This window comes from Peromyscus eremicus, chromosome 18 (genome assembly GCF_949786415.1).
Source record: "Peromyscus eremicus chromosome 18, PerEre_H2_v1, whole genome shotgun sequence".
In the NCBI taxonomy this organism is placed as follows: Eukaryota; Metazoa; Chordata; class Mammalia; order Rodentia; family Cricetidae; genus Peromyscus; species Peromyscus eremicus.
This window is the reverse complement of record NC_081434.1, coordinates 8,234,842-8,258,540: the sequence shown is the minus strand read 5'-3', so window position 1 is coordinate 8,258,540 and position 23,699 is coordinate 8,234,842. Positions and strand designations below refer to the sequence as shown.

General features: G+C 51.0%; 1 protein-coding gene across 1 annotated transcript in view; it reads right to left on the bottom strand.

Moving 5' to 3' along the window:
• Positions 1-2,349: 2,349 nt before the first annotated feature.
• LOC131895134 (ras association domain-containing protein 3) overlaps positions 2,350-23,699 on the bottom strand; it is a 63,623-nt gene continuing 42,273 nt past the window's right edge. Inside the window, exons 2-5 of the mRNA XM_059245562.1 lie at positions 8,168-8,275; positions 5,724-5,961; positions 4,188-4,297; positions 2,350-2,887 (exon numbers count right to left, since the gene is read on the bottom strand). Of these exons, the coding sequence (XP_059101545.1) occupies positions 2,738-2,887; positions 4,188-4,297; positions 5,724-5,961; positions 8,168-8,275 (606 nt within the window). The 3' untranslated portion in view covers positions 2,350-2,737. The remainder of the gene's footprint in view (positions 2,888-4,187; positions 4,298-5,723; positions 5,962-8,167; positions 8,276-23,699) is intronic.

Below are 23,699 nucleotides of genomic sequence, written 5' to 3'. Positions count from 1 at the left end.
AATGTCCAGGACAGGCAGACATGGGGCTAGAACAAGACACAAAAATGATATTTGGAAGAATGTTGTGTCCTCTACCCAGAAAACAAAGCAAAACAAAAACCCTTGTAAACATTATTGACTTCTAGTAGGTTTTTCTCAAAAAAAAAGTGTGTCCAAAAACGGTGAATATATAAATATTACCATAAATAAAGACATACAAATACCAACTAACAACTTCAATTTTTAATAATAGAAACAATTTTGCCATTCCAGACACAATTTCAGGGGAGAAAAATCTTCCCTATAAAAATAAAACTTAAACTCATCAACATTATAAATATAGCTTTGAACGTCTAGATTCCAAATGCTCCCCTGACACTCTGCCCTTCATTTTAACGCCGGTCCGGTACCATCACATTCTGAACAGAAAACAGTATTATAGCAAAGCTCAGCTTCCTTTTACGTGAGGGTTTGAACAGTGGTGGAAAAAATCAAGATCTTTGGCCTCCGGGGCTCTTTTCCTTCTTGGACGCGTTAAAAACGCTGCTCTAGTAACCAGTGTTCGGGAGGGAACAGCAGTCTTCCGGAACCAGGAACTGGCAGGTCTTCATACAGTAAAGTTTCACAGGGTGTAGTGCACGTGACAGCGAGCAAGGTTGGGATGAATACAGATGAGGATTCCTGCATCACACACTCTACTTCAAGTAAAAAAAAAAAAAAAATTCACAGATAGCCATCAGCTACTACTTTTCGGTTCTAACAGGGTCTTAAACTAAAGAACTATAATGCTCACCAACTCTAAGCTTACTCGGAGGAGTAATTAGAGGACCAGGTGGTTGGCTGGCGACAGCAGACACAAACCCACAGTCTCACAGTCAAACCAGCACAGAAACCATGAAGGCATTCATTCCCTGAACAACAAAGGCAGAGTGTTGGGTGACAATGTCACTAAAGCCTCACGGATGCACTAGAAAGAAATGACATGCAAAATTAAACAAGATGTGCCATTCATATTTTATAGCTAGTTCTACTGGTTTTTTGTTGTGGTTTTTTTGTTTTGTTTTGTTTTTTTCCAACTCTTCCTAATAGCTTAGAAGATCCGATTGTCTCCGGAGCTTGTGAAGCATAACCCACACATGGCTCTGCCTCCCACAGGATGATGGTCCCCGACAGGGCAGGAGGAGCCACCACGATGGGACAGATACTCAGTCAAAGGCACGGTTCGTAGAAAGGCAAAGAACTGGAGCACCTTGGAATTTCCAAAAGAATCCATTAAGTGTCACCGCGTTAACAATTCCTTGGGAATTTATAAACAACATCATCATCATCTATCTAGACTAAAAACAGACTAACCGTAAGGCCCCTCTGGAAGCCCAGCACACCCTTCCCTCTGCTCTCCGACTTGCAAGCTGCCGCAGGAAAGGAGGCCAGGGCGCCCACCTTCAGGCAAGTTTCTATTGCACATCCATTTCTTTGGTTGGAAGGAACATGCACACGTTGGTTAAAATAGCTCCATAATGAACGCCTGTTGTGCGGTCAGCTGGGTGTGGACTCTCCTTCCTCGGGGCCCTTAGTCAAGTCTCTGAGAGGCAAGGATGTGGTGGATTGGGTCTTTAATCAGCACCCTGTCCTCTACTCTGTAAGAATTTTGGCGAGGGGTGGGGGGTAGGGAGCCATTAGGGGAGGGGGGAAGGGGGCAGGGGAAAGGAAGGGCGGAATAAAGTGGGGGAGAGAGTGATTGTCACAAAGTCTGCTGTGAGCCCTGGACTTGATATATCTTCTAGCTAACAGCGGAGAGGAAACAGCCGTCCTTACCTAAACTCCTTTTTAACTGAGAACAACCTCTGGGGGCGGGGAGAAAAAAACTACATTTAACAGGAATCAGCCATGGTTACCCCCACCTACACAGAGAAGCTATACCCGGAGACCATCCACTCCACACCAGTGGAGTCGGGGAATTGGTGCACAGAGGCCAGATCCAGCTGCAGGGGGCCTAACTCTGGGTACATCCACCGCAGGTCAGCTGCAGTTCACAGATCCCTCCTTCGGGCTTAGCTCCTAGCTGGTCGGCTCTGACTCCACACTTTACCATTAGCAAATCAACCAGTCTCAAAATGAGCCGAACATCAACCCTGAATGCTTTTAACTCCTTTACAAACAAACTTCCTCCTAACTTATCGCTAACTTAGAAGCCACGCGGCCTTCCCAAGCCGCCGTGGGCTCTCGCCTCCCCTCTACCCTCTCAACATGCTCTTTACTTTCTTTGTCGAACCTGTTACAAAATCTTTCCCCAGTCCCCCAGGGTGCCTACATTCCCGTGTCTTTCAGATCACGTGGACAGGCTGCTCTGACAGAAGAAAACCCAGCAGGTAGTTTCGCCACGGGACGAGTATTCGAAGATTGCATGTTAATCTGCACACCCTGAAGCTTAACAACAACAACAACAACAACAAAATCACATCATCCAAGTAACTAGAAGAAATCAAGGGAAATCAACCCAGAGTTCATGCTTCCAAGCAGTCCAGGATGCACCTGAGGACCACAGGCTCACAGCTTGCAGGAGGTAGCATCGCCATGCCGTAACAGAACAAGCTCGCAGAGTCCCGTGTGCCAATTCGTGAGGCGCAGGATGCCGTGTGACCAAGCTTTGGGAACGGTGTCTAGAGAGAGAGGAGGGCACCAAAGCCGCTCTCTGAGAAGAGGCGATGCTGCTCTTTCAGGGTCCGGGCTGTGCCTTCCGGGCAGGCGGCCCCTGGCCTTAGCCGGGCTTCCACCCCTCGCCCAGGGCTTCCTCCAGCTTCTGCCTGTAGGCTGTGTAGCGGCGCCTCAGGCTCTGCAGCTGTTCGTCTTCTTCCTTGTCCAAGATGCGCAGGAAGTTCTGGAGCTCCGGGAGACTGAAGGCTTCCCACTGTGGGGGGCAGAGAGGAATATGCCAGGTTTAACTAACTCAGAGTCCGGACACGATTACCTCAGCTCCTTCTCTTCTTGTCTCCCCAGAGACAAAGGTTTTGCTCTGTAGCACTGTCTAGTCTTGAACTCACGATCCTCTGCCTCAGCGCTGGCTTTACAGCATGTGACAGCAAGCCCTGCAGAACACGGACTATAAGAAAGTGGGGGGTCCGGTGATCGACTCCCCATATCTGCATCTGGGATCACAGTCTCGTCTTCTTCCTCTCCTACAATCATATATATATATGTGTGTGTGTGTGTGTGTATATATATGTCTGTATATATATGATCTCTATGTGTGTGCTATGATACACATGTCCATGAATACATATCACACACACACAACAATAATAATAATAATACATGCATGCATGCATACATACATACATACATATTGGTTTTTCCAGACAGAGTTTCTCTAACAGTCCTGGCATTCACTTTGTAGACCAGGCTAGCCTAGAACTCACAGAGATCCACCTGCCTCTGCCTCCCAAGCACTGGGATTAAAGGCGTGCGCCACCACCGTCCGGCTAATAACAATCATTTTAAAAGAAGTACTTAGTAGCACTTTATGGATTGTTTTGAATGGAAGGCTAGAATAATCAGAAGATTCGCCTCAGGTCGTATCCTCCATCTAACCACAGTGCTGGTCTCCTGACATCTAAGCCAGCAAGCCTGTTCTCCCAGCCTCAGAGACTGATGACGCCACGGGACACGCCTCACTTCTGAAGTCGAGGACCTGGGCTGGAGACTTTGTCGAGGATCACTGAAAGCTCAGAGATGATCTACAGGGCAGTCTGAAATGTCTCTCAATGGGCACCCCAATACCTCCTCCCTGGAGAGAAAGGGGCGCTCATGCACACAGAACTCCTAGGTCATCTGACTGGATGGAGAGGGCAGGGGATTCTGTGGCCGCACATGTGGGGTTTCCCTTTATAAGGAAACTGGCCTGGAGTCTTGTCTTAGTAGCAGACGTGTAGGGGAGGCTTGGCTGGATTAGTCGTGTGGAGCTGGGAAGAAGTAAAAATGGCTCTCTGCATGGGGATAAGTAAGAATTGTTATTTCCTCGGACTCCTGAAGAGCACTCGGCAACAGAACGTTCTAAGAGAAATACACTGTAAGCTAACTTGGGGTTCATTTCGGGAGATTCAAAAATCTCACCCTTCGCCCCCCCCCCCCCCAGTCCTTGCACAGCAATGAAGCAGGCCGACTGTTGTGTGCAGGCCGACGCCACTGTCAACAGTTCCTTGCTTGCTCACCTCTCCAATCTCATGTTCTCGAAGAACAAAGCTGAGCATGTCGGTTCTGGGTCCGGCCACCAAACGCAGGTAGAGTGGGTGTTCCCGGTCGGAGAGCTTGCAGGCATACACTGGGAAAGGAGGACAAACAGCAGGTTACAGAGGACTGCAGCGACTCTGAGACAGTGTCCCCACCCAGCCCCCCCGTCTGAACACATCCCACCACAGTGCACATCCGAGCCTCTGTATCACCACTCTTACCGTAACCCCGAGGGCCCACAGTGAACAACCCACCCGGCACACACCATGCCTTGACCAGGAGGAAATGAGACCCAATAATAAAATAGAACAGGAACTTGCCCCAAATATGCTTATGATAACTCTGTCCCCCTGTCAGGAAAATGGAAACTTTTTTTGGGGGGAAGATCTTAACCCCTTTAAAAACAATGAAAATATCTCAACCAAACAACATGAACCCAACGCTTGAGGAGCAAACCTCTTTGTAGATCCAGAACTGGCAGACAAGCCAGGCCCTTGTCACACACACACAGTGTGTCCGCACAGACACACCCTAGTGTCCAAAGACACGCCAGCCTCGAGGATGACGGTTGAGCAGGACGCTGACACTTTACATCGTGCAGCTGATGTCCAGCCGAGCTGGCCAAGTGGCCGGCAAGCTGAAAATGTCACCAGCCCTTCCCTGTCCCTTGGTACTTCAGACACATCTGCTTCGGAGTTTCCTGGTGGCTGCTCCTCCTTCACCAAGCTGCTGAGCCTGTGGCTTCAGGAGGGCCCGAACTCTGACTTGCCCGTCTTTCTGCTCTGAGGGGCCTGTGTTTAACAAATGCACACCCCCAGAGAGAAGCTGTGTGCCCGTCACCCTGTGCCGCTGAAGGCCGTCACCATCATGTCAAACTCAGTACATTTTCCTCTGTGGCTGCGGTAGGCTTTTCCCAGAGGAAAACTGGAGAAAGCTTAAACTGGTCACTGATATGAGCTGCACTTCCTGGTTAGCACAGAGCGTGTGAATCATAAACACCAACCTCTGTTCAAACACCGCACCCAGGACATCCCACCCCATCTCATGAGGTGATCTAATATTCCTTCTAGGCACCGGGCATGGACATAAGTTCGAACAGACCCCAGGTCATTCTCTTTCACATGTCAGTTCAATGGGTCCCACGTGTGCCTCCAGGCCCATCAAGCTACCGCATGTGCATGTGGACTTCACATGTGAAAGCATTTCTGAAGGCTTCAACCACACACGTGTTCTTTTGTATCCTAAAGGACATTAACATCATTGTCACCAAACCTGTCCCTCTGTGCACACGAGCAAATCCTCCACACATGCCTACCACAGCCCCTCGATCACTCTTCAACTCAAAATAGACAGCCAGTAAACATAAAGATCTGCCACGGGAGTGTGGCTTCCGCAATCTGTCCCCGTCCAGGCTCTGACGGGTTGACGTGGCATCTCTCAGCTGTCCCTCTGCTAACGAATACAAGCGACATAAACAGAGCAGACAGATCGCTTTCGTTCTGAGTGTGGCGACATACCTTGGTCTTCCCGGTGACAGCGCTTATAAAGTGCAAACTTGGAGGGGCTCTCGGTCACCAGGAACTTCTTGAGCAAGGCCTCGATCACTTCGCCCACGGTGTTCGTGCTGCTGATATGAAGTGTGTTCACACAGCCGCCGCCACTGGGCGGGAGTCTCCCGGGGTTGGCAGGGGTCTGGGTGGGTTTGCAGAGTTCCATCTGCACGTTAATGAAGCCAGTGTAAACCCCATTCGACTTCTGGAGAAGGAAGAGAGGGAGGCCACACTGAGCGGGTGGTTAGGCAGGACGGGGGAAAGAGCACATCCTAGACAAATGGGAAAGTGAAGAGCTCTTCCCCGCTCCTCTCTCAGAGAGGGACGACCTCAGTGCGGGATCAACGCCAGATCTTCCGGCAGATGCCGCGGAGAAAACGCTGCCTGGGAAACAGGCTAGCCCTGCAGCTCGCCAGCCCTGAGGCTTGAGCCCCCGAAGTCTCGTGAGCCGGGTCGGCACCCATCTGGGAGGACACGGCCCTGTGCGGCACACGTCTGCCAGATTCCACTCAGCACTCAAGGAAGGTCACAGAGAGGGCTCTGAGACCCCAAGTCAGCAGTGAGCTGGCACCAGGAAAACAGGCTGGCTTTATTCCCGGTGGTAATGGGGACACATACTAGGTGACACCTCCACCAAACTGTTAAGTACTCATTAGCACACAGCACGCCATGTATGTCAGGCCCCTTTAAAGGGGATCCAAGCCGTGCGAAGTACAGGTACGGTTTACCACACACATTGGGCCGACACTTCTTAGCTGTCACAGTAGCTGATGGTCTAGCCTTGGCTTTTATAAGAACACTTCACTATCATGTCTTATTACAACAAATCATCAGTGTTGATTTAATAAATACTATACGGTAGCACTTTTAAGAACTTCGGTTATTTTTCTTATTTTCTTCAAGATCAATTTACAAATTTCCTTGTTTATCCTTGTGTGTATGCCTCTGGCCTCCAAGGGCACCCATGCTCACAAAGACACGTGTACACACATAAGCAAGATAAATCGAGGGAGGGAGGGAGGGAGGGAGGAGGGGGGAGGGAGGGAGGAGGGCGGGCAGGCAGGCTGACTTGGGGTTATCTGCCCCTGCCTCTCCTTCTGGTGGCTTTAAGGCCACTGGAGAGATGTCTTTGATCCCTTCACATGTGAAAGTTCCGGCCCACAGGTTACAGAGTCCACTTGGGTGAGTTTTAAGCAGGTCACTCTGTCCTTTCAAAGATAAAGACTCTGCCAGTTCACAGGCAGCAGACTAACAGACTGGGGTCCACAGCCCTGGAAAAATGGCGCCAGTGGACGGCAGGTTCTGTGTGTGTGTGTGTGTGTGTGTGTGTGTGTGTGTGTACACGTTACGAAGACAGGAGCTTTGCCGTTCACTGTCACTAAACCCTGGCCCCCCCGACCTCCCCACGGTGGGGACAATGTTGCAGAACCCCGTGGCACCACCTCGAAGGAAGCTGACCGCTGTGTGCCCCGTGTCGTACAGACAGTCGGGAGAAAGCGCTCAGCTAGACTACCTTCCGATCCACGGGCACAAAATCCTCTAGCTGCTTCCATGTCCGCTCTACACCGACCGGGTAGAAAGCAAAGGAAGTCTCATTAGAGTCGGAGCTACTTCAGGAAGATTAGAAACGCCCAAAATCCCCTGGCAGGGCGGAACCACAAATCTATCAAAACAGGACAACTCTGTGGAGTTCTTTTTTCGCCCTCACACGCGGTCCAAGGATCATCATCAGGCTTGGGCAGCAAGTGGCTTTTCCTCTGAGTCATCTCACCACCTAAATTTCACTTTTTACATTTTTTATTTTTATTTTTTTTGTGGTGGTGGTGGTGTGTTCACATAATCATCAATTTTCAACCTCGGCTACAAAGAGATTAAATTTTGAAAATTGCAAAAATACCCTATTTTCCTGTTCTACCTATCTTACCCATCCATGACTGTTATGAGATTAAAACAGATAAATCATAGATCCCTTGGTATTTTTGGTGTGTGGATGTACACGGGCCCATGTGGGCCACGGCTTGTTCGGGGAGGTCATGGCGGGGTCTCTTGGTCTGTTATCGGTGCTGCCGCTCTGGGTTATTCCAGACTACCAGGCCTGAAGCTCCACTTCTCTGCAGCATGTTGGTATTACAGATGTGCACCACCCCATCTGGCCTTCCCTTGGGTCTTGGGGATCAAAACTGCCAGTTTGTGCCGGGCGGTGGTGGCGCACACCTTTAATCCCAGCACTCGGGAGGCAGAGCCAGGCGGATCTCTGTGAGTTCGAGGCCAGCCTGGTCTACAGAGTGAGTTCCAGGAAAGGTGCAAAGCTATACAGAGAAACTCTGTCTCAAAAAACCAAAAAAAAAAAAAAAACAAAAAATAAAAAATAAAAAAAAATAAAAGAACCAACTGAACCAGGAAGTACTTACCAAGGTCATCTTCAACTGGTCTGTGACAGCTAAATTGTATTTATGGACCTTCTCTTTGATTTCCTCTTTGCTGAGGTAATTGTGAGTGTCCTTCTCTTTCTCCACATCCTAGAAGAAAAACAAATCATGTCATGCATGAACAACCACAGGGAGAAAAATGCAGATAAACCAGGATTCTCCTACATTCCACAAAAGAGCAGCCAGGCACATGTCGTCTCCTTGAGACACGTGCACGGCTCTATTTTGCTTTCAAACACACCAGGCTCACCCACCTCTCATTTCCCAAACTGGTCTTCCTAGGGGTAATGAAATGAAATCAATCCATCAGCAATTAAAAAACGGTATTTCATTGAATATCATTCTGCAAATATGTCTTTGCTAAATTTTCCTTCTGCAGAAATATCATTCCGCACAGTACCAGATACTAGACATTTCCACTTCAAACTGTTTGTTTGTTTGTTTGTTTATTGAGACAGGGTTTCTCTGTGTAGCCCTGGCTGTCTTGGAACTTGCTTTGTAGACCAGGCTGCACTTGAACTTACAGAGAACCTACTGCCTCTGCCTCCAGAGTGCCACCACTGCCGGGCCCATGTTTATTTTTAAGACAGGGTCTCATTATGTAGCCCTGCCTCCTGGGTGCCCAGCTTCAAAGACTAGTTAAAGATCCACATGCAGAGCTTCTCCCAAGCAGACTCCATCCGTGTTACGGTCTCTGCAGCTTTACAGTTCATATCAGCAGCAGGTACAACAGGGAATAAGTGCCAATCAGCCAGTGCTAGCCATCGACCTGTCAAACCATGCACAACCACCAGGGTAACTTACCTTCCAAACAGTCCCCATGCCAAGATACAAGTGACCAGACCCCTCCACCTCGCCACCCTGCCTACTTCTCCCCACACCTTCTCTCTCCTGTAACCCGAAAGGGGACATACTGACCAGTTCAATTCTCTCGTGACCCTCTGGAATTCACTACGAACGGATCGCCTGAAGACCTCGTGTCCCTACTTAGTTTTACGTCAACTTGACACGAGGTAGAGTCATTTGGGAAGAGGGAGCTTCAGCTGAGAAAATGCCCCCACTACATCGGGCAAGCCTGGGGTGCGTTTTCTTGATTGGATATGGATGTGGGCAGGCCTGGCTCACCGTGGGCGGTGCCGCCCATGGACTGGTGGTCTTGGGTGCCATGGTCTCTGCATCATGAAGTTCCTACCTTCAAGTTCCTGCCTTTGAGTTCCTGTACCCTGACGTCCCAGGAGGACGGACTACGAACTCGAAGTTAACCCTCCCCTCCCCGAGCTGCTTTTGGTCACATTGCTTACCCCAGCAATGGAAACCCCAACTAAGACAACACAGGTGCAGCCCTGTAATCACAAGGCCTAACTGTAACATCTGGTGAGCCAAGTGTACCAGGCACCTGGCTGGATAACATGTAACTCTCCTAGCCACCCAGCCAAGCTGGCATAATGACTCCTGTGTCCATGTAAGACTGAGTTCTAGGAAGCGAGTTAACCTGCTGGGTGGAGGCCTGGCCCCAGAACCCAGCAACTCTCCCCAGCCCAACCGTCCGGCAGCCTGCATCTCCGCGTGGGCGCTTTCATTTAATCCTCCCCCAAGAGCTAGCTAGTCTCTCTGTGAGAGAGGGAAGACAGAGGAGAGGTTTGCAGAGTCAATCGGCCCTTCCAACGATGTGCCCACTAGTTACCGGAGGCAGCGCCATCTTAATTCAGGTCCTGTATGTCATTTTCACTAAACTGGATGGGTCTGGTGTAGACAAACGTTTGAAAATGTAAAGAACACGTGTACAGTCAGGTTCAAACTCAAGGAGCAGATTGGAAGAGATGTAGAGATAAAACCACTTCAGGAGAAATTAAATTCGGATGGTTCATGCTCCGAACACAAAGTATGAAGACAGGCCTCTTCCAGCTGGCCAGGGCTCACCATGCTCACACTGGATAGTCTCCAGGCTGACAGCTGTTCCCCTGAGCGATTGCTGTGTGGTGATGGCATCAATACACCAGGAACGGCCACTCTGGAACCCCCGGGCGGAATGCCACCCGGCATATAAAAAGGCTCTTAGGCCCTAACGAGTGCGATGGACACCCGCTGTCAGCATTTCCAGTTTCTACACTGGCCTGGGGCAGTCTCCGGGACTCGAACACAGACAATGCCGAAGAAATACCAGCGCAGATAACACGCTCATCTCCTTGGCTCCATGGGCAAGCCTGAAGCCCCTTGGGCACACTGTCAGTATCGATAGAGCCCCCATCCCACCGCCCCCCCCCCAACAGTCTTATATTTGTTGTTACTGTGGGTTAAGATTCTTCATAAGGAGATTCTAAGGAAGTGTAAAATGTGTAGACCAAGACAGGCATGTTAGCACACGCCTTTAATCCTAGCAACTGGGAGGCAGAGGCAGGCAGATCTCTGTGAATTTGAGGCCACCTGGTCTACAGACTGAGTTCCAAAACAGCCAGGACTACATTGTGAAGCCCTGTCTCGGAAAAAAAAAAAAAAAGAGAAGTAGCCCATTTCTTCTCTCTCTGTTCTTTTCAGCGGACAACTAATCCAATCACCCAATGGGCGGGCACAGCTGACCAGCAAAACGAGGTAGCCTCGTCTACACATTCAATTTGTAAGTTTTAACTGCCCAGGGGCTCTTCAAAGCACATACAATTGTTCATTGAAGACAAGGTAAAGGGCACTGCCTCCTCCATAGATACCGAACTGCTTCCGTCCCTTATGAAAGAAACGGCCCAGGATTTGCAGATAACTTAGGAGGCGCCTCTTCCCACACAGTTTAAATCATCTCCGTTACTGGCCATGCCTGACACAATGTCAGTGTTCCAGAAACATCTGTCACTCAATTGTCACAGCAAAGCTAGTGAGGGAAAAAAAAGTCTGTGTACACTCAGTAGAGGCTACAACTGGTTGGTTGAATCCACAGGCGGGGACCATACAGGCTCAGAGGGGATGCCATCCTAAAAGGGGTAGAAGAACTGAACAGCCTGGTGAGGCGGCGGCACATGCCTGTCATCCCAGCACTCAGGAAGCGGCTAGCCTAGGCTACGTAGCAAGACCCTGTCTTTAAAAAACAAACAAGAACTAGGGAAATGGCCGAGTGGTAGCAAGCACAAGGCTTTGATCCAGCGCTGCAAACCAGCACCACCTTAACCGTGTGGGGTGAGACAGAAGAACAGCATGCAAGATCCGGGCTCTGCTCCCCGGCCCACCACAGGGCCTCGGGGCTTGCTCGTCCTTCTAGGTCTCTTTGCTCATTTCCTGCTAGACGAGGAGTCTGCAGTAGGTCATATCTGGAGAGCCGGTGACCTAACAGCAAAGATATGATCTGATGATGTTCTCTCTCGTAAGACCAAGGGAGGGACATGGCTCCATAGACGCAATCAAGGAAGCTAACAGGCCCCCAGATCGCTAACTAAACCACAGCATGTGTATCCTGGGGGCTTCACCTGGGTGAGACTCCTAAGGAAAAGAGGTGAGGGGGCAGACAGAAGGGTTAAGTCACGTTAGTCAATTCCCAAAGGCAGCGTGAAGACAGGGCCGAGAGCCCGGCCCTAGGCCCCCTGGAATCAGAAGCTCACCAGCACTGAGGCAGATCAAAGGAGCCATGCCCCCAGGATAACCCACACATGAGCACAGAGGAGCGGTTATCTTTGCTTCTCAGAGGTTAAACCAAGGAAAGACTAGAAAGCACTCAGAGAGTTGGAGCCCAGGACCTACAAGACCCCTTCTGGGCCCAGCACTTCCTTATTCAAAGATCAACCGGACAGACGGACAGTCAGTAGTGGGAAAGTAGCGGCAGCCCAGAGCATGTCAGAGCTGGGTTTAAAAAAAATGGGGGGAGGGGGTGTCTACTCATGTACCAATCATACATGCTTGTGCTTGGGGGGGTGGGGGGGAGACCCGGGGACTCAGTGAGCAGCAGCTGTCTCCATCTCAAGGTGCATGTTTATCTCTGGGGAGTCCAGGCTGCATGTGGCTGACAAATTCAGCTGCTTCCACTGCACAGATGGGGTGGGGTGGGGTGGGGTGGGATTTCGGGGAGGGTCCAAACTGGAGGACCCTTACCTTGGAAAAACTCCCAGATTGTTTAAGCCTTTGAGAGACCCTTGTCTGCCAACCTGGGGAAGAATCCTTCCAAATATGCGCCCGTCCAGCACCCTGCACCGGGGGTGGGGGGGATGTGGGGGGGTGGGGGGGGGGGAGGGGTTGCAGCCCAGGTGGGAGAAGGAGGGGGCAAAGGGCAAAGACAGGGTTAAGCAGTGGCGTGGCGGGAGTGGTAGAGTAGACTCTCAGAGGGACTCTCACATCAGGGCAGGGCAGGGCAGGGCAGGGGCAGCCACCTGTGAATAATGCATGGTTATTGCTCTTGGCAGCCGGGGAGGGGCTGGTGCCACACCCCAGAGCGTCTGCTGGGCAGGTTACAAGGTATATCTTTGTCTGAGGCCACAGGGAGAGTTCTGCCAGGCAAAAGTCTAACTCAACGCGTTTCAGCCGGGGTGCCCAAAGAGCACAATTTGGGTCGACCTCGCTTCCTGGGTGGGGCCACAGCGCCAGGCTGTTTGTTTTTCTCACCGGTAGGCTTTCTCAGAAGAGACACACCCACCTCACAGGCACAGACAACCTGCACCCAAGGTGCTGTTCCCAAAGGCTCGTGAGTCAGGCTTTCCAAGCACGGACCCCTCCAAGTCCGACGGAGGATCTGCGAAATCACTTACTTGTTTCTGGTTAACTCTGAAGCGACATCAAAATTTAAAGCAGAAAACCGCCGAACAACAGAAGCTCAAACCGTGACAAGAAAATACAAGCGGCTTCAAAAGAGGGTGGAAAAAGACAGATCTGCATAATCACTACCCTGTTTTAGCTTAGTGAAGGGATGTGAACTAGGGTTTAGACAAACTTGGGTCTGACACCGTGGCCCTGCCACAATCGAGCTCTGGGACCAAAGGCAAGTTAGGCAACCTCTCTGACCCCTGGCTCTCTCGTCTCTGTGAAATTGTGCAAAAACACGATCTACTTCATACAACCGAGAGGGCACAATAGAAGCCATCCTCAGACACTTATTTATTAGTGCCCACTGGTGCCAAGCTCGGGGCCAAGTTCGTTTCAAGCCGTGGGAGGCAGTTGCGATCTCCTCCGCCTCTCCGCCTCTTCCTGGCCGACAGCCTGGTAAACCCTGTGCCCCACCCCCGAGTGCAGGTTGGACGGCCATGGCACTTGGCACTACAAGCCTCTGAGACACGAGGAGGCAACAGGGATACAGGTCACGGATAGAGCACGTGGGTGAGACACCCGAGGTACTGGGTTCTATACCATGAAGGACTCTGCAAACAGCTCAGTGGGTAAGCTGCCCGCCGTGCAAGCCTGAAGACCTGGGTTTGAACCTCAGGCCCTCAGGGAGTTGGGCACAGCGGCACACATCTGCAATGCCCGAGCTCCCGGGGTGAGATGGAGATGGGGGGTGGGGGGTCCCTGGACACTGCAGGACATGCAGGACAGCCTGTCTGAAGTGCGCAGCAGCAGTCAACAAGTTTTGAGTCTCAAAACCCACTCAAGGGAGGCCTTTGCCCTGTGCCGTTTGGGGGTGCTCCCACACCCCCACAAATAATAAGTACACAAAATTTAAAAGAGGAAAGAGGAATAAGCAAGCTACAGACCTCCCCAAGGGTGCCCGAAGGAAGAAGAAAAAACAACCAACAGATTTTCTAAGGAGTAAGGAAGGCCGACCATCAGTATGTGCAGCTCCGCCCTCTCCTGTGGTCCAGCCTGCATCATCAGAGGGCAGCCTGACCAGGCCGACAAGGGCTTGTTCCCCAGACTAAACCGAAATCATGAATACTTCTCACTCCACCTCCTGTTTTGAAAACAGGTCACTGCCCACTGACATCTCAAGAGCTTGGATCGCCCCGTGGCATAGAAACAGAACAAGTCCAAGACTTGGGGTTACACACAGACTAAAACAGAAACATTAACTATCCAGCAGCGTCCATCCTCAAACAGCACATTTCCTGGAGGGGTGGGCCCTGGCTGCGGACGGGACTCAGGGCCAGTTAAGGTGAACTGAGTGCAGGCGCTGACTCCTATAAACATATTCCGGCCAGGCCTGGCTCCCGCAAGGAAGTGAGACAATGGACGCTGGGGCGTGGCGGCTGGTTTCTACTGTCAGCTTGGCTGTCAGCTTGGCTGGAGTAAGAAACATGGAGGGCATTACCGAGGAGGCGCCCCGTGTGGATACCGGTGCTGCAGGGGGTTAACGGAGCAGGGGAGGCCCACCCTGAATGTGGCCGGCACAATCCCACTGAGCTGAGGTCCTGGACCGAATAAAATGGGGAGGGGGGTAAGCCAGCCAAGCACTGCCCCCCCTTTCTCTGCTTCCCGGTGGGCACCACAGACCCAGTGACTCTGTCACCCCTCGACACGTGACCTTGGCGGGAAGCAAACCCTTCCTCCTCCAAGTTGCTATCCTCCTGTATCTGGCGGTAGCCACAAGACAAGTAACTAACACACGGGCTAAATTAGGTCCTGGAGCGGGCTGCAGCGGGTGGGTGCAGGCGAGACAAGTCCTCACTGGGTGTGGTGGCTCTCGCCTTTAATCCCAGAGAGGCAGGTGGGGCTCTGAGTTCTAGGCCAGCCTGGTCTACAGAGCTAGGTCCAACCTGGGCTACAAAGAGAGACCCTGTTTCAACCACCACCACCCCCAAAAAAGAAACAAGTTCTCTGGGAATAGAGCAAGCGAAGAGGCAGGGCTGACATGTTTAAAAAGTGTTTTTCGGGGTGAGGGGTTGTTTTGTTTCTCCCAGACAGGAGCCCGTGTATCCTAGGCTAGCTGCGGACTTGCTATGTATGTGGCTGAGGGTATCCTCCTGCCTCCACGTCTAGTGCAGGGGGTAACAGGCATGCCTCACAACTCCATCACAACTCCAAGTTGACTGAAAACATGTTACGAGTTATATATATGCTCCTGAACTGGGTTCGAGTACGGAAAGCGGAAGGGAAGGAACTGTGGTGAGAAGTCCTTTAGGTGTGCGAAGTGGAGGCCCTGGTACAGGATGAACACAGGAGGGCTGTCACACAGAGCCTGTCTTGCTCAACCCCTGTGCATATATATATATACATATACACATATATACATATATATATACATACATACATATACATACATACATATATATATATAAGCAAGGCCGAAGGGCGCGGCTCTGTATTTAACACCTCTGCCTGGCGAACAGCCGCACCAAGATGCCGAAGGAGGCAGAGCCCTGCACAGTCTTCTCAAGGATCAACTTTTCGATCCATACCCTAACTACCCAGCGGCAGTCATGTCGTGCCCCAGCCAACAGCCAGCCAGTCAGGAGCCACGTGTGGCTTCGGTGACTGACATGAGGAAATGAGCCGCAGGCTTCTTTTAACCTGCTGCAGTGGGCAGGACAGGGCTCAGTAATGGTGACCGGTGCAAACAAAGGATGAGGGAAAAGCACCGAGAAAACAATGTACACGGGTGTTCAGGTGGAAAGATGAGGCGAGGGAGCAGACACAACCGTAAGACTCAGCAGCGTTTTCCAGGATGCTCGGTGCTGGGCTACGACCTTAAAAGAACAGCTGATGGGGCTGGAGAGATGGCTCAGTGGTTAAGAGCACTGGCTGCTCTTCCAGAGGACCTGGGTTCAATCCCAGCCCCTACATGGCAGCTCCCAACTGTCTGTAACTCAGTCCCAGGGGACTGATGCCCTCACACAGACATACTTGCAGGCAAAACAATAATGCATATAAAATAAAAATAAAAATAATCATTAAAAAAAAAAAAAAAAAAGAAGCAGCAGCAGCTTAGCTTCTGTGCTCTGGAGACCCCATTACTGCAAGTCCATGGGTGCCATGTCCAGAGAGCCGATGACTCTCTTGGTGTGTGGTCCTGCCATTGTGATTCGGACTGGCCGCTCGTAAAGTTGGGATTGTTGCCCTGCCAGATGGAGGGAGACTTTTAGCTGGTGCTCTATTTCCAGTCCTGTGAGGATCTCAGGAGTCTAACGCTTGCCTGGATTCAGCTTTTGGGGGGGGAACTCTCGTATGCACGTGTACATTCTCCTGATCAACCCCCACCTCGTTGTCATCCCTGTAAAAACGGATGTGCCTCAGGCAGAAAGCAAACGGGAACCTGTGGGAGCGGATACAAGTGTGGGTACCACGGAAGGAGAGGGCATGGGACCCGTGTCCCTGGGAGCATCCGTCAGTCCTGTGACAGAAAAAGCACTCTCGTACTTCGGACGCCTCCTCTCCCATCATCCCTGCAAAGATGCCCAGTGGCCTTTAGAATGAATGCTCCAGACTCTGGGGAACCCTGCAGTTAAGAAATCAGTAAAAGCACCCAGCCAAGAGGAGGAGATTTTGAACAATGATGTGAACGTGCTGCTCATTAATTGTGACCCAGTGAGCACATGAAGCAGGGACGTATTTTTTTTGTTCCTTCATCATGTAGCCCTAGCTGGCTTCAAACCTGCCATCCACCGGCCTCGGACTGAGTGCCGTGATGACCGTGTGTGTAATAGTTCTGTGTCTTATTAACCATGCAGTCTGTATTCTCTGGGAGGGGAGAAGGGGGGGAATCGGGGTGACCAATACACCTGAAACACATCTGTCATCCCTGGTAATTTGAAGCATCCTTTGTCCCTAAGGCTACTAGTTAACAGTCACAGCAACCCCAGAGGAGAACATGGGTGGGTATTTTAGACTATTCATAAAAAAAGAAAAGTAAACAGACCACGAAAACAAAACAGCAGCTTTCTAAGGATGGGTCTGCAGAGAGAAATGAGAACAGGTATGCTCTGAACATCACCGCAGCCCCTCTCTGTCTGTCACCAACCTCTCCCAGTGTCACCCTGGCGGTCCCCTGCTCACTTCGTGCCCCCACCACCACACACACACACACACACACAGGAAGCCATCCTCAATCCTCACCTACGGGTTAAGCCTCCACAGTACATTCTAAAGCTTCTAGCAACCCTGCTGTGGTTTTAAATCTTTTCCTCCTAGAAGCCCCATGTTCAAACTCGCTGGGTCCTGAACAGAGGCAAGCCTTGTCCTCTGCAACAGACCCGGTCATGAATCTGGCGGCAAGTCTGCATCTGCAATCTATCCTCTCGAGCGTCTTATCAAGCCCTGTGACGTTCTTGCTCGATTCTCAAAATGCTATAAATCTGCAAGGGCACACAAGGCCTTTCCAGTATCAGATGCGACATTTCATACGCTCCTGCTACCCATCTGCATCAGCAGAGAGCAAGCGCCCTTCAAAGCACGGCCCTTCAATACCCCGGCACACCCGGGCCGTGAAAGCAGGCCCAGGCCCAACATGTTAATAAGATTAATTGCACTTGTGATACACATTAAAAGAGCTTCATCTGGGCCTCCCATGACCTCACTCTTGAAAAGCCCTGGTTACCACTCCGCCAATACCCTATATGGTTGTGCTTTTAAAACCGGGTCGTGTGCCAACCGTCTAACGGCCACCCATTTGGTTGGGGCCAGAAAACAAACTTGGAGGTGGACCCGTCTCTCCAGGAGTGGCCCGGTCTGAGGTCCCAACAACCACAAAGCAGACCAGATCACACTCGGCCTCAGAAACCCCAGGTGGAAATGTTTTCAAAGGGAGGCAATTGGGATGCTTCCATTTCTGGATGGTGACACAGCTCACAGCTGATTTAACTTGGTTCACTGTTTTTGGGTGAACAAAGCAAGAGGCGAGAGGCCGTGCACACACAAGCTATGCTACCTGGGCAACTGGCAAAGGAATAAGGGGGCAGGCAGCTGGCGCTCGGGCAGAGGCCAGCCCAGGCTTCCCTAGAGCCAGGGGTTTCTGTAACACGCCAACGCTGGGCCTCGGTTTCCTTGGTTACTGACAGCCCTGAACTATGGTCTCTCTCTGTCACTGCCACCATCATCTAACACTCTATTTCACCTGCCCGCAATGCTCCCTTGATCAAATACCACGAAGTAAATGTGCTGGAGATTAGGAAAATTAGCTAACGAGAGAATGAAGATAAGGGAGAGTGCCTGGAATCCAGGAAGGAAGTGAGCCACACAAAGCCACGGGAACATACCTGTTGCCCCAGATTCCAGATTCAGCATCTCACTGGTGCAATCTGGAGGAAGACCCTGGAGTCATCAGCTGACAGCAATTACTACCGGGGCTCAGGGGCCCCTCAGTGTGTCTCCTTCCTCCTCCCCTCCCCCGCCGTGGGTCAGCCCACTGGAAGCTTTCCCCGAGGGTTGGAGTCTGGAGGTCCCGTCTGTGAACCTTTGAAACTCCGTGGGAAGGGGAGGTTCCGGAGAAAGGAAATGGAACAGGCTCATTTGGAGAGCAGCCAGAAAGGAATGCTGTGACCTGGGAGGCAGGTGGGGGGCAGCTGGGAAACCCTGCGGGCCCTGGCAGCTGCTCCACCGACAGCAGGAATCGAAAAGTCAGTCAAGGGCAGAGGTGGGCAGGCAAAATGTGTGGCAACTTTGCCAGGTGACGCCTGATTTAAAGAGATAAACAAAAGGAGTCCTAGTAAAATCAGGGACTGGGGCTAGAGGCGGTTCCGGGGTTAAATGGCCGCCCTTACAGGAGACCTGGGTTTGGTTCCCACCCACCAACGTGAGGGCTCATAACCATCTGTAACTCCAGTTCCAGGGGGATCTGACGCCCTCTTCTGGCCCCTGAGGGCACTGCATGCACAGGTTAAAAAACTCATGGAGAAAGGATCCGAAACAGGTTTATGGGAAAGAACTGTGTATGTAGTCTTCTCCTTCCTGTTACAAGTGAAAGTTACCACCACATAAAAGAAGATTTATTCCAACTCACATTCTGAGTTTTCAGGTAACAAAACTATAAATGCCAATGGTCAAAACAACAGGTAGACAGTCCCAGGGGGTCACACTGAACTCCATTAAGGCTTGGATTTATATATGGCGCGGCAGTATCATTAATTAATATGCAAATCTAAGCATTCTTAGGACTTGCTTGATTGTGTATACACCCCAGTTCCATAGGACCAATGATTAACGCTGGGGGTGAACCCGGGGCCTAGCAGATCCTAAGAAACACTCTACCTGCAAGCTTGTAGCCTACCGCTTTCTTGTACACAGACACGAAAGTCTGAAGAGGCCGGAGGGAGGTTTAGGTTAAACTGTTTGTCGCTCCTGTCCCCATTAATTCAGCCCACCCGTACCCTGTCAGGACATTCCTCCACAGCATCCTACACTCCTCCCAAGACGGCTCTTTTGGTAAGTCAGTTCCTAACCCATCAAAGGTGAGGCTCACTCAAGTACCACATGACTCCTCCTGCTGGGAGAAAAAGACAAAGAAGGTGTCCCCTTTGGTGCGCCATATCTCAGGAGATGTTGCCGCCCACAGGACAGGGGCCATGGAGGATACCTGCAGGCCACTGGGTCTCTGCAGAGGGGCTCCGGAGCTGGCTTTGCAGCCCCAAGAAATCATCTTCTTCCCCTTGGCCAACAGGGCCAAAGTACCCTGGAAGAAGGACTACACTCTGAGAGCAAAGAAGACCAGGAGAGCGGCTCCTGTAGGAGCCTGGCAGAGTGTTAGTGCCCAGTCGTCCTTCACAGGAATCCTCTTCCTGCCTCCTGCTCTGTGGCAGCTGGGAGGAGAAATGGGAGAGACCCAGAGGTGTCAGAACACAGGCTGGGGTCACACAGGCGATACTCACAGAAGGACCATGGAGTGCCCGTGTCTCCCTGCTCGGTGAGCCCAGCCTAGTGGCCTAGCCTGTACCTATTTACTGTCTTTGAGGGTTCTGGCCTAAAACAAAGGAGGACCCCCAACGCCCAGAAAGAATAATGGTCATCTCCACTCTACAGGAAGAAGGAGTAAGGGATATCTCCATTCCCCCTATCTTGCTACCCTTTCCTTTTCCAAAGGTCCTCCCATGGGGTGCTGGCTGGCCTATGTCAACGTGACACAATCTACAGCCATCTGAAAGGAGGGAACATCAATTGAGAAAATGCCTCCATAAAATCCAGCCCATGGTGGGTGGTACCATCCCTGGGCAGGTGGTCCTGGGTTCCATAAGAAAGCAGGCTGAGCAAGCCAGGAAGCAGCACTCCTCCATGGCCTCCGCATCAGCTCCTGCCTCCAGGTTCCTGCCCTGCTTGAGTTCCTGTCCTGACTTCCTCTGGTGATGAACAGTGATATGGAAGTGTGAGCCAAATAAACCCTTTCCTCCTCAACTTGCTTTTGGTCATGGTGTTTTGTCTCAGCAATAGAAACCCTAACTAAAGACATATAGTCTCAAGAGCTGAGGTTAGCCACCCAAATCCAGGACAGTGGATTGGGAGCTCCCTCTGGTCAATCTTGTCACAATTACTTTTCAGGCACTTCACAGTCCGACAGGGAGCAAGCTGAGCACAGAGACCACCCCCTCCTCATGGTTTCTGGAGGCTGAGTTACCTTGCCAAAGTACTCAATTAAGTGTGTGGTAATGCTGTACTTGGCAACTAGAGAATTCATACCTGGCCAGGACCAAAGAGTTCATTCAAAAATTGGAAAACTATTTCCAGCATTAAGAAAATGGCTAGAAAGCTGTGAGAAGTGATGGGTGGATCTCTGAGTTCAAGGCCAGCCTGGTCTACATAGTGAGTTCCAGGACAGCCAGAGCTACACAGAGACCCTGTTTTGAAAAACAAGAGAGACAGAGAGAAAGGCTAGATACCATCACACTCTAAGAAGCACGTTACAGCCCATGGAAGAGTTTCTAAATGAAAGGCAAGCCAGGGAAGACGCTCTACCAAGCACAAACCCTGCAGAGACAGCACCATGGATAGAGTGCTTGTCTATCCAGCATGCAGGTGGCCCTGGGTTCAATCCCCAGAAACCTATAAAGTAGGCATGGTGGCGCATTCCTTCAATCCCAGCACTCAGGGCAGAGCCAGGAGGATCAGAAGTTCAATGTTATCCTTGGCTACTTGGCAAGTTTCAGACCAGCCTGGGAGACCTATAAAAGAAGTGTCTAAATATGGAAGTATGCCAAAACATTAAGTGTTTGTCCTTCAGCTGGGGAGATCTGGAATGGAAACACACACACACACACACACACACACACACACACACACACACACACACACACACTTCTTTTTCTGTGATAAAACTGTATTAAGAAAAAAATTACAAACATTTCGAAAACCCTCTTCAGAGTCTGGGTAGCTTAATCCAGTCCGAAAAAAAGGGAAATGTGGGGCTGCTGAGGGGCCTTTCATGTATAAAAAATAAATAGTCTTGGAAACAAAAATAATTATAAAGCCACTGAGCACTTTACCAGTAAAACTGAGTTCCACTTTCATGTGCCGACTGCCCCCCAAAATAAACAGAGGCACCAGCCAGGCAAGGCCGACGGCCAGCTGCACAGAGACCGCAGAATCAAGTGGCCAGGGACAGCAAACCAGAGCTCTTGGGTAGAGAGACGTCACCATGGTCCGTGAAATTAACACAGCTTCATCAGCCTCTACACACACACACAAATACACCAATACACATACACACAGTATTGCCAAAAATAAGAGTTGGTTCCTAACGTCACACAGCTGACCAACTTATAAATAAAGACTGCCCCGCAGCTGCCCCGAGAAGGGGGTGGGGGGGGATGGGGGCCCTGCCCGTGTTTGTTTTTATTAGTATTTGTCTGTAATTGACACCATCTCTTTGCAGAAGCCGGGCTCCTCTACGCTCAGCTTTCATCCACTCTCCAGCTCCTTTTCCTCCTGCAGTGGTGTGCACAGGAAGCTGAAGGCCCGGAGGAAGCCGGCTCCACCTTTCCTCAGCTCGGGGGTGTGTGTGTGTGTGTGTGTGTGTGTGTGTGTGTGTGTGTGTGTGTCAGGAGCTGGCCCTCCCCCACTGCCCGGAGGGTCAGCCTGCAGAGACAGGGGAGGCCTCAGCCCTGGCCTGGCTGGCAGGCAGCTCATCCGGAGTGCAGGGGACAGGGGCAGAGATGGCCGTAACCGAAGGACTGTGGGCACCTCCAAAGCTGCCCTTCTCTCCCCGCTGGAGTCCCAACGGGAAGCCGCCAACACAGGATGTCCATGTGTGGCATCGCCTGAGCAAGTGTCCCTGAGGACACAGGATGTTTCACCGTGGAAGCTAAGGAAACGCCTGGCCAGGCACTGCGTGGAATTTCACTTGTTCAAGGCCGGACTCCTTCCGCAAGGATGTCAAGGTTCTGTCTTTTCTGCCTTTTCGGCTGTCAATTTCCTCCCCTGGGAACTAGTCAGTGGAGTCCTCTAACAGACAAACAACACTAAACTTCTCAAACAGGCACTTAAGAATATCCTAGAAGTCAGAGGATTAGAATGAAAGACATTTGTCCCTCAGGGTCACCCAATCCCTGACTACAAAATCAACTCCAGGTATGACTGAGTCGGTCTAGAGAATACATAATATATAAAATTCTTTCTACTTAAAACTTTACTTGCTTGGGAATATTTTCCTTTCCCTTCCAATTATCAAAGCGGTGGACGGCCAAGCGCCAGTCTACCGAGGACAGCCCTCCAATCAGACAGAAAGGCAGTGGATCGATCGGTGTGGAGGGAGACGCACCAGGTGACATCTGTGCTGGGCATGCTTTTCGGAAGTGGGGTGCGAAGCAGAGGTCCAGGCCACTCAGGGTGCACTGGAACCCACCCACAAACCCCTGGGCTAGGACATTTAGCTCCACTCTCCAGGAGCACAAGCCAAAGGTGACGTCACAGATGAAGACTACGACCATGAGGCCTGGCCGACTCCAGAACCACGCCCTTCTACCAACTTACCTCTAAAACCGAGGAAAACGAAACAACAAAACACCACTGCCAGATGGCTGTGCCGTGGAAAAACACTGTACCTCACGGTGTGTCGTTTTCATCCCGCCCCTGGCTGAGCAGGATTGAGCCCAAGACCTTGTGCATGCTAGGCAGGCCCTCTACCACTGAGCTACCTTCCCAGCCCAACGTGGATGAATCTGAGGAAGGCCACTTGTCCAGAGACAAACCGTGCTCTCCACATCCGCTTCATCTGTCATCAGAAATGAGATAACTGGGGCTCCGTGCACCTTATTCCCATTTTCTCAACTGATTACGAGCGAGGGCAGGGAAGTGTATAAGGTGTGGTGCTCTTTAAACACCCAACCTTTGGAACATGGAATTTATGAGACAGAAATTCTATTAAAATACAAGTTAGAACCCCACCCCCAAATCCTAACAGGAAGGAAATACACGGGCATGGAAAACCTGAAACACGGACCTAGAAATGGACCAATGAGAACCGTTAGCCAGGGATGCCCACGCAAAATTAACATGTGCTTGAGATCGCACAGAATGGAGGAAACTCTTGCACAGGTCTCATTTTAGAAACAGAAATAAACCTTACAAGTAGCAGTGCAGCCAGGCAGTGGTGGCACACGCCTTTAATCCCAACACTCAGAGTGAGTTCCAGGACAGCCAGGACTACACAGAGAGACCCTGTCTTGCAAGAGGAAGCAGCAGCCAGCGCACAGGT